Source organism: Bufo bufo, chromosome 4, assembly GCF_905171765.1.
Source record: "Bufo bufo chromosome 4, aBufBuf1.1, whole genome shotgun sequence".
Taxonomy (NCBI): domain Eukaryota; kingdom Metazoa; phylum Chordata; class Amphibia; order Anura; family Bufonidae; genus Bufo; species Bufo bufo.
This window is the reverse complement of record NC_053392.1, coordinates 99,493,617-99,509,941: the sequence shown is the minus strand read 5'-3', so window position 1 is coordinate 99,509,941 and position 16,325 is coordinate 99,493,617. Positions and strand designations below refer to the sequence as shown.

Here is a 16,325-nt window from a genome sequence, read left to right as displayed (position 1 = left end):
CACATTTAGGCCCAGGCACCCAGGCAGAGGAGAGAGGTCCCGTAACAGAGAATCTGGCCTTATGTCAGCGCAGAATCTGTCTTCATGTCATAGCAGAGAATCAGGCATCACGTCACCCACCACTGGAACAGGCCACTGTCACACATTTAGGCCCCGGCACCCAGACAGAGGAGAGCAGTCCCGTAACAGAGAATCTGGCCTTATGTCAGCGCAGAATCTGTATTCATGTCATAGCAGAGAATCAGGCTTCACGTCACCCACCACTGGAACAGGCCACTGTCACACATTTAGGCCCAGGCACCCAGGCAGAGGAGAGAGGTCCCGTAACAGAGAATCTGGCCTTATGTCAGCGCAGAATCTGTATTCATGTCATAGCAGAGAATCAGGCTTCACGTCACCCACCACTGGAACAGGCCACTGTCACACATTTAGGCCCCGGCACCCAGACAGAGGAGAGCGGTCCCGTAACAGAGAATCTGGCCTTATGTCAGCGCAGAATCTGAATTCATGTCATAGCAGAGAATCAGGCTTCACGTCACCCACCACTGGAACAGGCCACTTTCACACATTTGGGCCAGGCACCCAGACAGAGGAGAGCGGTCCCGTAACAGAGAATCTGGCCTTATGTCAGCGCAGAATCTGTATTCATGTCATAGCAGAGAATCAGGCTTCATGTCACCCACCACTGGAACAGGCCACTGTCACACATTTAGGCCCCGGCACCCAGACAGAGGAGAGGTTCATTCAACTTTGGGTTGCCCCGCAATATAATGGTAAAATGAAATTAAAAATAGTATTGAATGAGGAAGTGCCCTGGAGTAGAATAATATATTGTTAAGGGGAGGTAGTTAATATCTAATCTGCACAAGGGATGGACAGGTCCTGTGGGATCCATGCCTGGTTCATTTTTATGAACGTCAGCTTGTCCACATTGGCTGTAGACAGGCGGCTGCGTTTGTCTGTAATGACGCCCCCTGCCGTGCTGAATACACGTTCAGACAAAACGCTGGCCGCCGGGCAGGCCAGCACCTCCAAGGCATAAAAGGCTAGCTCTGGCCACTAGGACAATTTGGAGACCCAGAAGTTGAATGGGGCCGAACCATCAGTCAGTACGTGGAGGGGTGTGCACAGGTACTGTTCCACCATGTTAGTGAAATGTTGCCTCCTGCTAACACGTTCCGTATCAGGTGGTGGTGCACTTAGCTGTGGCGTGTTGACAAAACTTTTCCACATCTCTGCCATGCTAACCCTGCTCTCAGAGGGACTGGGCGTGACACAGCTGCGTTGGTGACCTCTTGCTCCTCCTCTGCCTTCGCCTTGGGCTTCCACTGGTTCCCCTGTGACATTTGGGAATGCTCTCAGTAGCGCGTCTACCAACGTGCGCTTGTACTCGCGCATCTTCCTATCACGCTCCAGTGTAGGAAGTAAGGTGGGCACATTGTCTTTGTATCGGGGATCCAGAAGGGTGGCAACCCAGTAGTCCGCATACGTTAAAATGTGGGCAACTCTGCTGTCGTTGCGCAGGCACTGCAGCATGTAGTCGCTCATGTGTGCCAGGCTGCCCAGAGGTAAGGACAAGCTGTCCTCTGTGGGAGGCGTATCGTCATCGTCCTGTGTTTCCCCCCAGCCACGCACCAGTGATGGGCCCGAGCTGCTTTGGGTGCCACCCCGCTGTGAACATGCTTCATCCTCATCCTCCTCCACCTCCTCCTCATCCTCGTCCTCCTCGTCCTCCAGTAGTGGGCCCTGTCTGGCCACATTTGTACCTGGCCTCTGGTGTTGCAAAAAACCTCCCTCTGAGTCACTTCGAAGAGACTGGCCTGAAAGTGCTAAAAATGACCCCTCTTCCTCCTCTTCCTCCTCTTCCTCCTGGGCCACCTCCTCTTCCATCATCGCCCTAAGTGTTTTCTCAAGGAGACATAGAAGTGGTATTGTAACGCTGATAACGGCGTCATCGCCACTGGCCATGTTGGTGGAGTACTCGAAACAGCGCAACAGGGCACACAGGTCTCGCATGGAGGCCCAGTCATTGGTGGTGAAGTGGGTCTGATCCGCAGTGCGACTGACCCGTGCGTGCTGCAGCTGAAACTCCACTATGGCCTGCTGCTGCTCGCACAGTCTGTCCAGCATATGCAAGGTGGAGTTCCACCTGGTGGGCACGTCGCATATGAGGCGGTGAGCGGGAAGGCCAAAGTTACGCTGTAGCGCAGACAGGCGAGCAGCGGCAGGGTGTGAACGCCGGAAGCGCGAACAGACGGCCCGCACTTTATGCAGCAGCTCTGACATGTCGGGGTAGTTGCGAATGAACTTCTGCACCATCAAATTCAGCACATGCGCCAGGCAAGGGATGTGCGTCAAACCGGCTAGTCCCAGAGCTGCAACGAGATTTCGCCCATTATCGCACACCACCAGGCCGGGCTTGAGGCTCACCGGCAGCAACCACTCGTCGGTCTGTTGTTCTATACCCCGCCACAACTCCTGTGCGGTGTGGGGCCTGTCCCCCAAACATATGAGTTTCAGAATGGCCTGCTGACGTTTACCCCGTGCTGTGCTGAAGTTGGTGGTGAAGGTGTGTGGCTGACTGGATGAGCAGGTGGAAGAAGAGGAGGAGGAAGCTGAGTAGGAGGAGGAGGAGACAGAAGGCAAAGAATGTTGCCCTGCGATCCTTGGCGGCGGTAGGACGTGCGCCAAATAGCTCTCCGACTGGGGCCCAGCCGCCTCTACATTTACCCAGTGTGCAGTTAGGGAGATATAGCATCCCTGGCCGTGCTTACTGGTCCACGTATCTGTGGTTAGGTGGACCTTGCCACATATGGCGTTGCGCAGTGCACACTTGATTTTATCGGACACTTGTTTGTGCAGGGAAGGCACGGCTCTCTTGGAGAAGTAGTGGCGGCTGGGAACAACATACTGTGGGACAGCAAGTGACATGAGCTGTTTGAAGCTGTGTGTGTCCACCAGCCTAAATGACAGCATTTCATAGGCCAGTAGTTTAGAAATGCTGGCATTCAGGGCCAGGGATCGAGGGTGGCTAGGTGAGAATTTACGCTTTCTCTCAAATGTTTGTGAGATGGAGAGCTGAACGCTGCCGTGTGACATGGTTGAGATGCTTGGTGACGCAGGTGGTGGTGTTGGTGGTACATCCCATGTTTGCTGGGCGGCAGGTGCCAACGTTCCTCCAGAGGCGGAGGAAGAGGCCGAGGCGGCGGCAGCAGCAGCAGAAGAGGCCGAGGCGGCAGCAGCAGCAGAAGAGGCCGAGGCGGCAGCAGCAGAAGAGGTAGCAGGGGGAGCCTGAGTGACTTCCTTGTTTTTAAGGTGTTTACTCCACTGCAGTTCATGCTTTGCATGCAGGTGCCTGGTCATGCAGGTTGTGCTAAGGTTCAGAACGTTAATGCCTCGCTTCAGGCTCTGATGGCACAGCGTGCAAACCACTCGGGTCTTGTCGTCAGCACATTGTTTGAAGAAGTGCCATGCCAGGGAACTCCTTGAAGCTGCCTTTGGGGTGCTCGGTCCCAGATGGCGGCGGTCAGTAGCAGGCGGAGTCTCTTGGCGGCGGGTGTTCTGATTTTGCCCACTGCTCCCTCTTTTGCTACGCTGTTGGCTCGGTCTCACCACTGCCTCTTCCTCCGAACTGTGAAAGTCAGTGGCACGACCTTCATTCCATGTGGGGTCTAGGACCTCATCGTCCCCTGCATCGTCTTCCACCCAGTCTTGATCCCTGACCTCCTGTTCAGTCTGCACACTGCAGAAAGACGCAGCAGTTGGCACCTGTGTTTCGTCATCATCAGAGACGTGCTGAGGTGGTATTCCCATGTCCTCATCATCAGGAAAAATAAGTGGTTCTGCGTTAGTGCATTCTATCTCTTCCACCCCTGGGGAAGGGCTAGGTGGATGCCCTTGGAAAACCCTGGCAGCAGAGTCTTCAAACAGCATAAGAGACTGCTGCATAACTTGAGGCTCAGACAGTTTCCCTGATATGCATGGGGGTGATGTGACAGACCGATGGGCTTGGTTTGCATGCGCCATCTGTGCGCTTTCTGCAGAAGACTGGGTGGGAGATAATGTGAACGTGCTGGATCCACTGTCGGCCACCCAATTGACTAATGCCTGTACCTGCTCAGGCCTTACCATCCTTAGAACGGCATTGGGTCCCACCAAATATCGCTGTAAATTCTGCTGGCTACTGGGACCTGAGGTAGTTGGTTCACTAGGACGTGTGGCTGTGGCAGAACGGCCACGTCCTCTCCCAGCACCAGAGGGTCCACTAACACCACCACGACCATGTCCACGTCCGCGTCCCTTATTAGATGTTTTCCTCATTGTTCCCGTTCACCACAATTTTGAGAATGGCAAATTTGGGAATGCTTTTTCAACCCAGAACAAAAAGTCTGCTTTTACGGTCACTACAAATAACTTGACCAGATAAAACACTGCAGATTTGGTTGAATAGAGATGTGAGACCTGTTTTTTTTTGCGCTGTGTGACAGGTATAGGTTTAATCACAGAATCACACTTCTATCAGCACGCTAGCGTGTGTCTTAGGTTTTTCTGAATGACACTATCAATAACTTCAATGTAAGATTTTCTTTTTGGGATAGATTTCAAGTAGGCCTGAAATACCACAAACTAGTTATTTTCAGAATGGCAAATTTGGGAATGCTTTTTCAACCCAGAACAAAAAGTCTGCTTTGACGGTCACTACAAATAACTTGACCAGCTAAAACTGTGCAGATTTGGTTGAATAGAGATGTTAAACCTGTTTTTTTTTGCGCTGTGTGACAGTTATAGGTTTAATCACAGAATGACACTTCTATCAGCACGCTAGCGTGTGTCTTAGGTTTTTTTGAATGACACTATCAATAACTTCAATGTAAGATTTTCTTTTTGGGATAGATTTCAAGTAGGCCTCAAATACCACAAACTAGTTATTTTCAGAATGGCAAATTTGGGAATGCTTTTTCAACCCAGAACAAAAAGTCTGCTTTGACGGTCACTACAAATAACTTGACCAGCTAAAACTGTGCAGATTTGGTTGAATAGAGATGTGAGACCTGTTTTTTTTTTTTGCGCTGTGTGACAGTTATAGGTTTAATCACAGAATGACACTTCTATCAGCACGCTAGCGTGTGTCTTAGGTTTTTCTGAATGACACTATCAATAACTTCAATGTAAGATTTTCTTTTTGGGATAGATTTCAAGTAGGCCTGAAATACCACAAACTAGTTATTTTCAGAATGGCAAATTTGGGAATGCTTTTTCAACCCAGAACAAAAAGTCTGCTTTGACGGTCACTGCAAATAACTTGACCAGCTAAAACTGTGCAGATTTGGTTGAATAGAGATCTGAGACCTGTTTTTTTTTGCGCTGTGTGACAGTTATAGGTTTAATCACAGAATGACACTTCTATCAGCATGCTAGCGTGTGTCTTAGGTTTTTCTGAATGACACTATCAATAACTTCAATGTAAGATTTTCTTTTTGGGATAGATTTCAAGTAGGCCTGAAATACCACAAACTAGTTATTTTCAGAATGGCAAATTTGGGAATGCTTTTTCAACCCAGAACAAAAAGTCTGCTTTGACGGTCACTACAAATAACTTGACCAGCTAAAACTGTGCAGATTTGGTTGAATAGAGATGTGAGACGTGTTTTTTTTTGCGCTGTGTGACATTAATAGGTTTAATCACAGAATGACACTTCTATCAGCACGCTAGCGTGTGTCTTAGGTTTTTCTGAATGACACTATCAATAACTTCAATGTAAGATTTTCTTTTTGGGATAGATTTCAAGTAGGCCTGAAATACCACAAACTAGTTATTTTCAGAATGGCAAATTTGGGAATGCTTTTTCAACCCAGAACAAAAAGTCTGCTTTGACGGTCACTACAAATAACTTGACCAGCTAAAACTGTGCAGATTTGGTTGAATAGAGATGTGAGACCTGTTTTTTTTTTGCGCTGTGTGACAGTTATAGGTTTAATCACAGAATGACACTTCTATCAGCACGCTAGCGTGTGTCTTAGGTTTTTCTGAATGACACTATCAATAACTTCAATGTAAGATTTTCTTTTTGGGATAGTTTTCAAGTAGGCCTCAAATACCACAAACTAGTTATTTTCAGAATGGCAAATTTGGGAATGCTTTTTCAAACCAGAACAAAAAGTCTGCTTTGACGGTCACTACAAATAACTTGACCAGCTAAAACTGTGCAGATTTGGTTGAATAGAGATGTGAGACCTGTTTTTTTTTGCGCTGTGTGACAGTTATAGGTTTAATCACAGAATGACACTTCTATCAGCAAGCTAGCGTGTGTCTTAGGTTTTTCTGAATGACACTATCAATAACTTCAATGTAAGATTTTCTTTTTGGGATAGATTTCAAGTAGGCCTGAAATACCACAAACTAGTTATTTTCAGAATGGCAAATTTGGGAATGCTTTTTCAACCCAGAACAAAAAGTCTGCTTTGACGGTCACTACAAATAACTTGACCAGCTAAAACTGTGCAGATTTGGTTGAATAGAGATGTTAAACCTGTTTTTTTTTGCGCTGTGTGACAGTTATAGGTTTAATCACAGAATGACACTTCTATCAGCACGCTAGCGTGTGTCTTAGGTTTTTTTGAATGACACTATCAATAACTTCAATGTAAGATTTTCTTTTTGGGATAGATTTCAAGTAGGCCTCAAATACCACAAACTAGTTATTTTCAGAATGGCAAATTTGGGAATGCTTTTTCAACCCAGAACAAAAAGTCTGCTTTGACGGTCACTACAAATAACTTGACCAGCTAAAACTGTGCAGATTTGGTTGAATAGAGATGTGAGACCTGTTTTTTTTTTTTGCGCTGTGTGACAGTTATAGGTTTAATCACAGAATGACACTTCTATCAGCACGCTAGCGTGTGTCTTAGGTTTTTCTGAATGACACTATCAATAACTTCAATGTAAGATTTTCTTTTTGGGATAGATTTCAAGTAGGCCTGAAATACCACAAACTAGTTATTTTCAGAATGGCAAATTTGGGAATGCTTTTTCAACCCAGAACAAAAAGTCTGCTTTGACGGTCACTGCAAATAACTTGACCAGCTAAAACTGTGCAGATTTGGTTGAATAGAGATCTGAGACCTGTTTTTTTTTGCGCTGTGTGACAGTTATAGGTTTAATCACAGAATGACACTTCTATCAGCACGCTAGCGTGTGTCTTAGGTTTTTCTGAATGACACTATCAATAACTTCAATGTAAGATTTTCTTTTTGGGATAGATTTCAAGTAGGCCTGAAATACCACAAACTAGTTATTTTCAGAATGGCAAATTTGGGAATGCTTTTTCAACCCAGAACAAAAAGTCTGCTTTGACGGTCACTACAAATAACTTGACCAGCTAAAACTGTGCAGATTTGGTTGAATAGAGATGTGAGACGTGTTTTTTTTTGCGCTGTGTGACATTAATAGGTTTAATCACAGAATGACACTTCTATCAGCACGCTAGCGTGTGTCTTAGGTTTTTCTGAATGACACTATCAATAACTTCAATGTAAGATTTTCTTTTTGGGATAGATTTCAAGTAGGCCTGAAATACCACAAACTAGTTATTTTCAGAATGGCAAATTTGGGAATGCTTTTTCAACCCAGAACAAAAAGTCTGCTTTGACGGTCACTACAAATAACTTGACCAGCTAAAACTGTGCAGATTTGGTTGAATAGAGATGTGAGACCTGTTTTTTTTTTGCGCTGTGTGACAGTTATAGGTTTAATCACAGAATGACACTTCTATCAGCACGCTAGCGTGTGTCTTAGGTTTTTCTGAATGACACTATCAATAACTTCAATGTAAGATTTTCTTTTTGGGATAGTTTTCAAGTAGGCCTCAAATACCACAAACTAGTTATTTTCAGAATGGCAAATTTGGGAATGCTTTTTCAAACCAGAACAAAAAGTCTGCTTTGACGGTCACTACAAATAACTTGACCAGCTAAAACTGTGCAGATTTGGTTGAATAGAAATGTCAGGTCTATTTTTTAGGCGCTGGGTGACAGGCTCAACTTGCCCCTGATGTAATATATGGCCAAAAAATAACCACACTGTTGATGGTTAAATGCACTTGGGTGAAACAGGCTCAGCCTGCAGCTGATGTAGTATATGGCCAAAAAATAACCAGACTGTTGATGGTTAAATGCACTTCGGTGACACAGGCTCAGCCTGCAGCTGATGTAGGATATAGCACAAAATAACCACACTATCGATGGTTAAATACATATGGTGATAGCTCGTGCTGGCGCACCACAAGTCACAAAATGGCCGCCGATCACCCCAGAAAAAAAGTGATCTAAAAACGCTCTGGGCAGCCTCAAAAAAGTGAGCAAGTCAATAATAGCACTTCAATGATCCACAGCTGCAGATCGATCACAGAATGAAGTCTTTTGGAGGAGTTAATCTGCCTAATCTCGCCCTAACGTCGCAGCTGCAACCTCTCCCTATGCTGATCATAGCAGAGTGACGTGCGGCGCTACATGACTCCAGCTTAAATAGAGGCTGGGTCACATGGTGCACTGGCCAATCACAGCCATGCCAATAGTAGGCAAGGCTGTGATGGCCTCTTGGGGCAAGTAGTATGACGCTTGTTGATTGGCTGCTTTGCAGCCTTTCAAAAAGCGCCAAGAAAGCGCCGAACACCGAACCCGAACCCGGACTTTTACGAAAATGTTCGGGTTCGGGTCCGTGTCACGGACACCCCAAAATTCGGTACGAACCCGAACTATACAGTTCGGGTTCGCTCATCCCTAATGATGCTTTTTGTCAAAGGACATTTCTTTTTTTTCAATGTTGAACAAACGACAAAAAAATAAATTTTTAATCATAAACTTCTGTAGTTAGTATGGAAAATTATTTCACAGACTAAGTTATTTTTTTATTTTTATTATTTTAGATTTTTGATTCTTAGATGAATAGTAACATAGTAGGATGTCTGATTGCACAGATCAGGTAAGGTATCAGAATACATTCACATGGCTGTTTCCATTTTGCAGGCAGCAAAATGCGGGATACCAGATGTGTGCACACCGCACTTTTCGCAAGCCCCATTGTCAAAATGCCTAACAAACAAAGATAGGACACATTCTATCATTTGCGGCACAACAAATGACATCCATGTGCTAACTACAGTATCTGCAGCCCCCTATAAATAAATAGGTCTGCGTGTAATCTTTGCAAAATCTGGATTGGACGTGGAATGAAAATACGGTCATGTAAATGAGGCGTTAATGTAGTTCTCCGGGACAAGCAACTGTGCCTGAAAATTCAGCTTGCCTCATCAGTCACATTCGATTGAGTGCAACAATCTGCAGTACCAGGCATCATCACTCTTTTGGAAGAATCAAGGTGCCTGTTAACAACATGTATAAGAGCCACAGCCCCTACAGTGAGCTGTAAGTGGGGGTCCTGGAGATCAAACTCCCACCAATGAAACATTGACAGCCTATCCTAAGATGTTGGAGCTGCAGAACTCTGACCAAAAGCTGTCATTATGAAACATGTCAGAGTAAGATTGTCTATCCTTACTCCAAATATACAGGGAGAGATTTATTAAGACTGCTGTGAGATTCACCATAATTATTAGGAAGTGCATACCTCTTAATAATTGTGGTGCGTTTCAACTGACCTCTATGCCAGCCAGGATTTGGCTAGATTTCAAGTGTAATGTGTGCCAGTTATCTGGTGCTAAAATTGCGAAATGTGTTGAGCTGCAGTAGTTACGCCTGCGACCTGCCTCATTCCAACTCATGCCCTGCCCACTATTTTACAAAAGTGGTTAGAGGGTAAGAAAAGGTCTAAGAGTCACAAATTTTTTAACAACATGGGACTTACATAAAAAATTACCACTTTAGTTTTCTCTCTAAAACATACTTTGTATAGTGCCTGTAAGTAATAAACCCATTGTAAGCTTAAAGTGATTGTCAAAAGATCTGCAATTACCTTATAATAACAGCTTTCAATAATGTCCCCTGTCCCTTTCCTCTGGTCCCATAAAAGACCGTTGCTATGGCTTGTCTGTCTTCCTTTTATTATAAACAGAAGACAGAGGGGTGGTCCTCCACCTTGCATGCCTGCATTAGGCTTCAGCGTGAGTAGTCGTGTCTCTCAGTAATCCATTCTGATTGGCTGGCAGGAAGCTGCTCGCTAAGGCAAGTGTTTGTGAAGCGAGGGAAGGCAGTTTTGCCCTCAGAGAACTGGCAGCAGAGCCATCTTGAGAAGATCCTCATATTATAGAGGCTAAAACAGCTGTAACTAAGGGGAAAACTCAAGGTAAACAATGGTACATATGTGAAGAAACTAAAGATTGCTTTATGCATGATATTGCAGCAGTAGTAACATATCCTAAAATGTATTTTTGAAAACATGACAGTTACACTTTAAATGTTCCATATGAAGGTCTCCAACTGGTAGAGAAGGTCTGTCGCTGTTTACAATGTCACAAGGATCCCCATGACACGATACCATGGAATCTACAGCTTACCAAACTGACGAGTAAATGCTATACAATAAGCTGATACATCGTGAATCATTAAGTAATGGTGAATGTCTTCTGTTTATGATAGACCAAACTCGTTTGAACTTCTGGCCCAAGATGGAGTCAGCTCTGGGACCCTCCAGTTTAACTCAGCGCATGACAGTGCAGACTGGCTACGAGCAATATCTACAAACATTAGCGATCTGACTTTACAAAATGTAAGTTAATTACCTGTTTTGATGCTTCTGGACTAATAATATGTATACAGAATAAAGAAAGAAACTACTGGAACACAGCTGACTTTCATAAGGAAGGGCTGCAGTTCTTTTGCTTTTCTTCTTTTTATGTTATTCCCTCAACAGCTCACCAATCATTTATAGGACTAGGAAACATTGAAAAACATCAATAGGTATAAAGTGCTGCAGTCTTTAACTGCAGCACATCAACTGCAGATTGTATGTGAAAAATGTATATAATTTACACTTCATAACAAATTATTTCCTTGCAAGCCAAATTTTTTTTACTTAAAGCAGTTCATAAGATGCCAGGACTCCTGGATAGCGATGTGTGTCTCATGGAAAAGTCTACCTAGCACCATGGCGTGCTTCAGGCTTTACCTGGAATAGTCTCTCAGTTCATTTTCCAGAGTATCTGACAGCAGTTGTGCAAATGGACACTGCCATAATGGGGTGCAAGGGTGTTCCTCCTGCAAATGGGCACTTGGAGCAGTTCCAGGTGTTGCATAACCCACAGGCATACATGAAAGTTCACAGGGACAAGCCCCAAAATGGCCATCCATGCCAGATCTTTCTGTTTATAGTTTTAACTAGACATTAAGCTCGTTACAATAACGGGCACTAGAACTGTAGTGCATAAACATTAGTAGGAACAGTCTGGATTAAATGGCAAGGGAACTTGACCACACTGACTGGTGGCTGAGACTGGTGGCTGGTGGCCGAGACTGGCGGCTGTGGCTGAGACTGGCGGCTGTGGCTGAGATTGCTGGCTGTGGCTTGTGGCTGAGACTGCTGGCACTGAGTGCTGGCTGTGGCTAAGACTGCTGACTGTGGCTGGTGGCTGAGACTGCAGGCTGCGGCTGACACTGCTGGCACTGTGACTGGTGACTGTGCACTGACTGCTGGTGCTGAGACTGCTGGTAGCAACTGGTAGGTCAGACTGCTGACAGGGGCTCCGCTCTATATGACTAATAGTGCTGTGAACAGAAAGGGCGGCTGGGACTGACGAACAGAAATGGTGGCACTCCAACCTGTTTGCCGGCGCGCAGGTGGAGTGCCTTGTCCTGATTGGTTGGCACGCTGGTGTGAGCGGTGCGGGGGGCATGTTATTATTAGGGTTATTCCTGCAGTATAGAAATCTTTTACTAGAGGCGGTTGTGCATTGTGTGTGTGCGTGTGTGTGTGTGTATATATATATATATATATATATATATATAAAACTTTTTTTATGAGGCAGGGTGACCAAAAAATGGCTGTTTTGGCACAGTTTTTTTTTATAGAGCAGGTCGTAACTATGCGGCAATACCTAATAAGTCTATTTTTTTATTTTATTTTGGATTCACACAATAGTTTTTTTTTTTTTTTAAATCATGTTTTTGTGTTTGCATTTTCTGAAAGCCATATTTTTTTTTGGGGGGGGGAGATTGTCTTAGGTATGGTCTCATTTTTTGCTGGAAGAGATGATGGTTTGATTGGTACCATTTTGGAGCACATATATTAATTTTTGATAGCTTGGCATTACACTTTTTGTGATGTAAGGTGATAAAAAAAAAGGCTTTTTTGGCACATGTTTTATTTTATTTTTTTACAGCGTTCACCAGCCGGGTTGTATCACATACTATTTTTATAGAGCAGTTTGTTACGGACACAGCAATGCTAAAGGCAGGAGCCTGATCAGGCTTAGATATACCACGGCAAGCCGGATGCCTGTGAAGGTGTCCAGTTGCCATGGTAACCATTGGGACGCTGGCACAGCGCAGCAGCCCAAAGGGTGAGGGAGCTCCCTCTTCAGTTTACCTTTCAAGCATCGGCCGCTGCCACAGCAGAGCTGCGGCCCGATGGTTAGCCCCTCCATAGAATGATCTCTAAGGAAGGTTTCAAGCAGAGTGTTAGCTATACATTACAGCTAACACTCTACCCCGCTGCCGCTCTGCCATCCTAAAAGGGGGCGGTGCTGCACGCACTGCCATCTTGAAAGGGGGGGGCGGGGGTGTTGTGTGCGGGGCATTAACCCTTCAAGCATCGCGCCGCTGCCAGGGCAGAGCAGCGGCCCGATGGTTAGCCCCTTCCACACAGTGGTCCCTAAGGACCGTGGCATGGAAGGGGTTAAACATTTATTTGAAGCAGAGTGTCAGCGCCATGTCCTGATTGGGCAGCGTGATACTGTGGGCGGTGCGGCCGCGTGTGGAGAGCTGTGCCCTGATTGGTTGCCCCGCCGCGCATGCCCAGTGCAAAACTGGTGACACACACACGCCCACAGAGCACTCACACTGCGCTTTAATTATATAGGATGAGAGAGAGAGGGAGATTGATTGTCTGTAATATGTGTGTGGAATATTGTAGGACATACAATGCCTCTGGGTTCTGGGAAAAAATTTAATTTAACTTTTTCCTAGAAACCCAGAGGAACGTTGACTGACTTTTGATACTTCTCATGCATGCTTAGCATCCTCCATAAGATGAAATAGTACCCCAACCAAGGCCTCTTGGGCAGCAAAGCAAAGTTACTTTGCTCAGCTGTATTAAAGGGTAGTTAACCAGAAAGAGCTGGATTCCAGATATGACATAGGTTTCCTTTTGGAAAGAAGACTAGCTTGCATGTTACTTTTCCAGACAAGCATAATTGAACAGTTTGAAGCTATCATTAAAAACTTAGTGGATAAAAAATAGGGGATTAATATATATTAATCTATAATCTATAAAGCACAAGAAGATATGTATAAATATACATACTAGAGATTAGCAAATTGATTCTGTCAATATGGAATTCATCCTGAATTTTCCCCAAAAATTGGATTCCAACCCAACAAACAAAATATTTTGCAATTTAAGAGAGACCCACATGTAGAAAACATATGCAATTCAGTTGTCTCCAAAAACGATTAATAGAAGATGAATAACTGACAACTACAGCATGGCCTTCCAGTTATTGGTTAGCATTTTAAACAGACTTGACACAGCTTGAAGCAACTTGATAAATAGCTAAGCCAGCCACATATCTTTAACTAACTATTTCAGGACAAAAGAGCAGAGCAGATAGAATTAGCATTGCTAGTTGAGAGGCCTTGGAGGTACCTTTTGGTGGGTATTGTAACGGATCTCCTGGCACCCCGACCGGGTACCTCCGTCGATGGATGCTCCTAGCGCTTCCCGAGGACTCCAAGCACTCCACTTGACACCATAACCACCACAGACCCCACGAACCGCCAAAGCTTGGTTGAGGTCTCGCCGTCTCCTACCCACCCTGGACCTACGACAAGGCTCCAGGCTCCAGTGGGTGAACCTCTCCTAAATCCAGAGAGCAGGAACAGCTCTTACAAGAGCTAGTAGTTATAGCCAGGGGAGTATAGCAAATCTTCAGCGTATAGCAATCCCCAGTGTTGATCAGTTACCCAAACACCAGCCTCAACATGATGAAGGGTAAAACAGGAACTCTTTATTGAACACACAGCATTGACTTATATACACATTTTACAACAAGGGTACCACCCCCGTGGACCTGGTTGGGAACTGAGGACATGACATAGCAGCCAATCCTGTACAGTTTAAACACAAAAACTAACCCTATTCAGCAAACACAATGGCATTGTCTGTGATGCAATTAACAAACACAATGGCATTGTCTTTGACACAATCAACAATGAGCATGGAAACAGACATCTTCACCCCCTCCATAATGAATAAATGGGAAGAGGAGACACATGTGATGGGATTATCTCCTGAGTGCATCATATGGTGATCTACTCATCTACGAGTCGGCTGCCATTATAATCAATCCTCTTAATCCCATCACCAACACAATCAGTGGGAGTCTCAGTGCAGAGTTAACCCTTTTTGTGTCGCTGAATCCACACCACACCTCCTCCAATGGGCCATAGGAAATATGTGGCATATAATTTACACACATAAATCAGGGTTCATAGCTCCTTGTAACCCCAAAAGGTCTCAGGGGGTCTCCACAGTTCTCGGTCCATAGTCTGCAGGAAGGAGGCTGGCCCTTAGGCTTCTCCAGCAGCCCCAGTAACGGTTCAGTCCGTCACAGGTATCATCACCATTTCAATTATAGAGACCAGTTAATATATGTGATGATTATTGTAAGCACATTCCTCTTGGTTTCTGGGGAAAAAAAATATTTTCAAATTAGCATGTCTAATATCAGTTGGCATCAGATAGAATTACCTTTCTTATCCATTTTATAAAATATAAGGCAATTTGAATATTTTTCCGCTTTCCTGACAAAAAAAGTAATTCTTTTTGATGCCAACTGTGACGTACAAATTTGTATATTTTTTTTAACAGAAATCAATAAAAGCATAGCAGGATCTTTCTCTCTCTCTCTGTCTCTGTCTCTCTCTCTCTCTCTCTCTCTCTCTCTCGCTCTATCTCTCTCAGAATCAATTTGTGTACAAACCAAATTTTTACAATAATCAGTACTTGTGGTTCAATTTAAAGGATTTGAGATTGTACAATATTCAATGTGACAGCAAAGCAATGAGGGAGTTATGTGTTCTCTCAGATTGCCTGAACTGACATTTTTATGTTCATATGGCCTTAAATGTGAGGTTAAATCTGCTGTAATTAAAAACAGCTTTTCTCACGAGTACACAACAAAGATGGGTGCAGCAACTACCCAAAAATTCCAAAAGCAGGTATCCAGGCCCTAAGAAAATGAAATAAAAGTGCACATGTAAACCTGCTATGACTGAAGTACTCTAGTGAAGAAAGAAACAGCTTCACTAAGATATATGCATACATTTTAATTTCCATTACTGCTCTATTCACTTTTAATGTGAGGATCTTGGCACACAGTTTGATCATACGGTGTGAGCCCATCTGCCTCAAATTTAAAGTATAGTAAATATTGCAGTAATTCAAATGTAAAATTATCTAAATATCAAATATTTGCAGCACATTGACTAACATGGCATATGGGCTAAATGCTAAGTTTATGAAGCCACTGCCCCTTTTTTCGATTCATACTTTATTGATGTGCCTGGGAAAAGTGAGCACACCTTCTAAGATGTGGTAAGATCAACTATTTCATCATATTTATTATAGGTACCAGGGTGGAAGAGGATAGTGTACCATGATTTTCAGTGTAACAGTAATAAATCTCCTGTATGTATATAAAATTATCCATCCACAACAATGTATTCATCCTAAATAGTACAGATAAAGAGGTACTCTGATCTTTGTCAATTATCACCTACTGTATGTATAGCGTAGCCCCCCACCAATTGCCAAAATGGGAAACCTTGGGGTAATTTATTAAGGCCAGCAGTAGAGTTGAGCGTCCACCTGGATGTTGGGGTTCGACGGGTTCGGCCGAACTTTGTAAAAAAGTTTGAGTGCGGGACGCGAACTTGACCCGAACCTGACCCCGAACCCCATTGAAGTCAATGGGGACCCGAATTTTGAGCACTAAAATGGCTGTAAAACTGTCATGAAAAGAGCTAGAGGGCTGCAAATGGCATCAAAATGTGGTTAAGAGCATGGCAAGTGGATAGGAAAATGACTTTAATTAACATAAAATATTCACCAGAAAATGTAACTATTTATTTATTTTTTAACCTGTCTGCTAGGT

At 44.3% G+C, this 16,325-nt stretch overlaps 1 protein-coding gene across 1 annotated transcript in view; it reads left to right on the top strand.

Moving 5' to 3' along the window:
- The window catches only part of SNTG2 (syntrophin gamma 2), a 587,738-nt gene that overhangs the window by 260,607 nt on the left and 310,806 nt on the right, over nt 1-16,325 (top strand). The window contains exon 10 of the mRNA XM_040429903.1: nt 10,594-10,723. Within this exon, the coding sequence (XP_040285837.1) occupies nt 10,594-10,723 (130 nt within the window). The remainder of the gene's footprint in view (nt 1-10,593; nt 10,724-16,325) is intronic.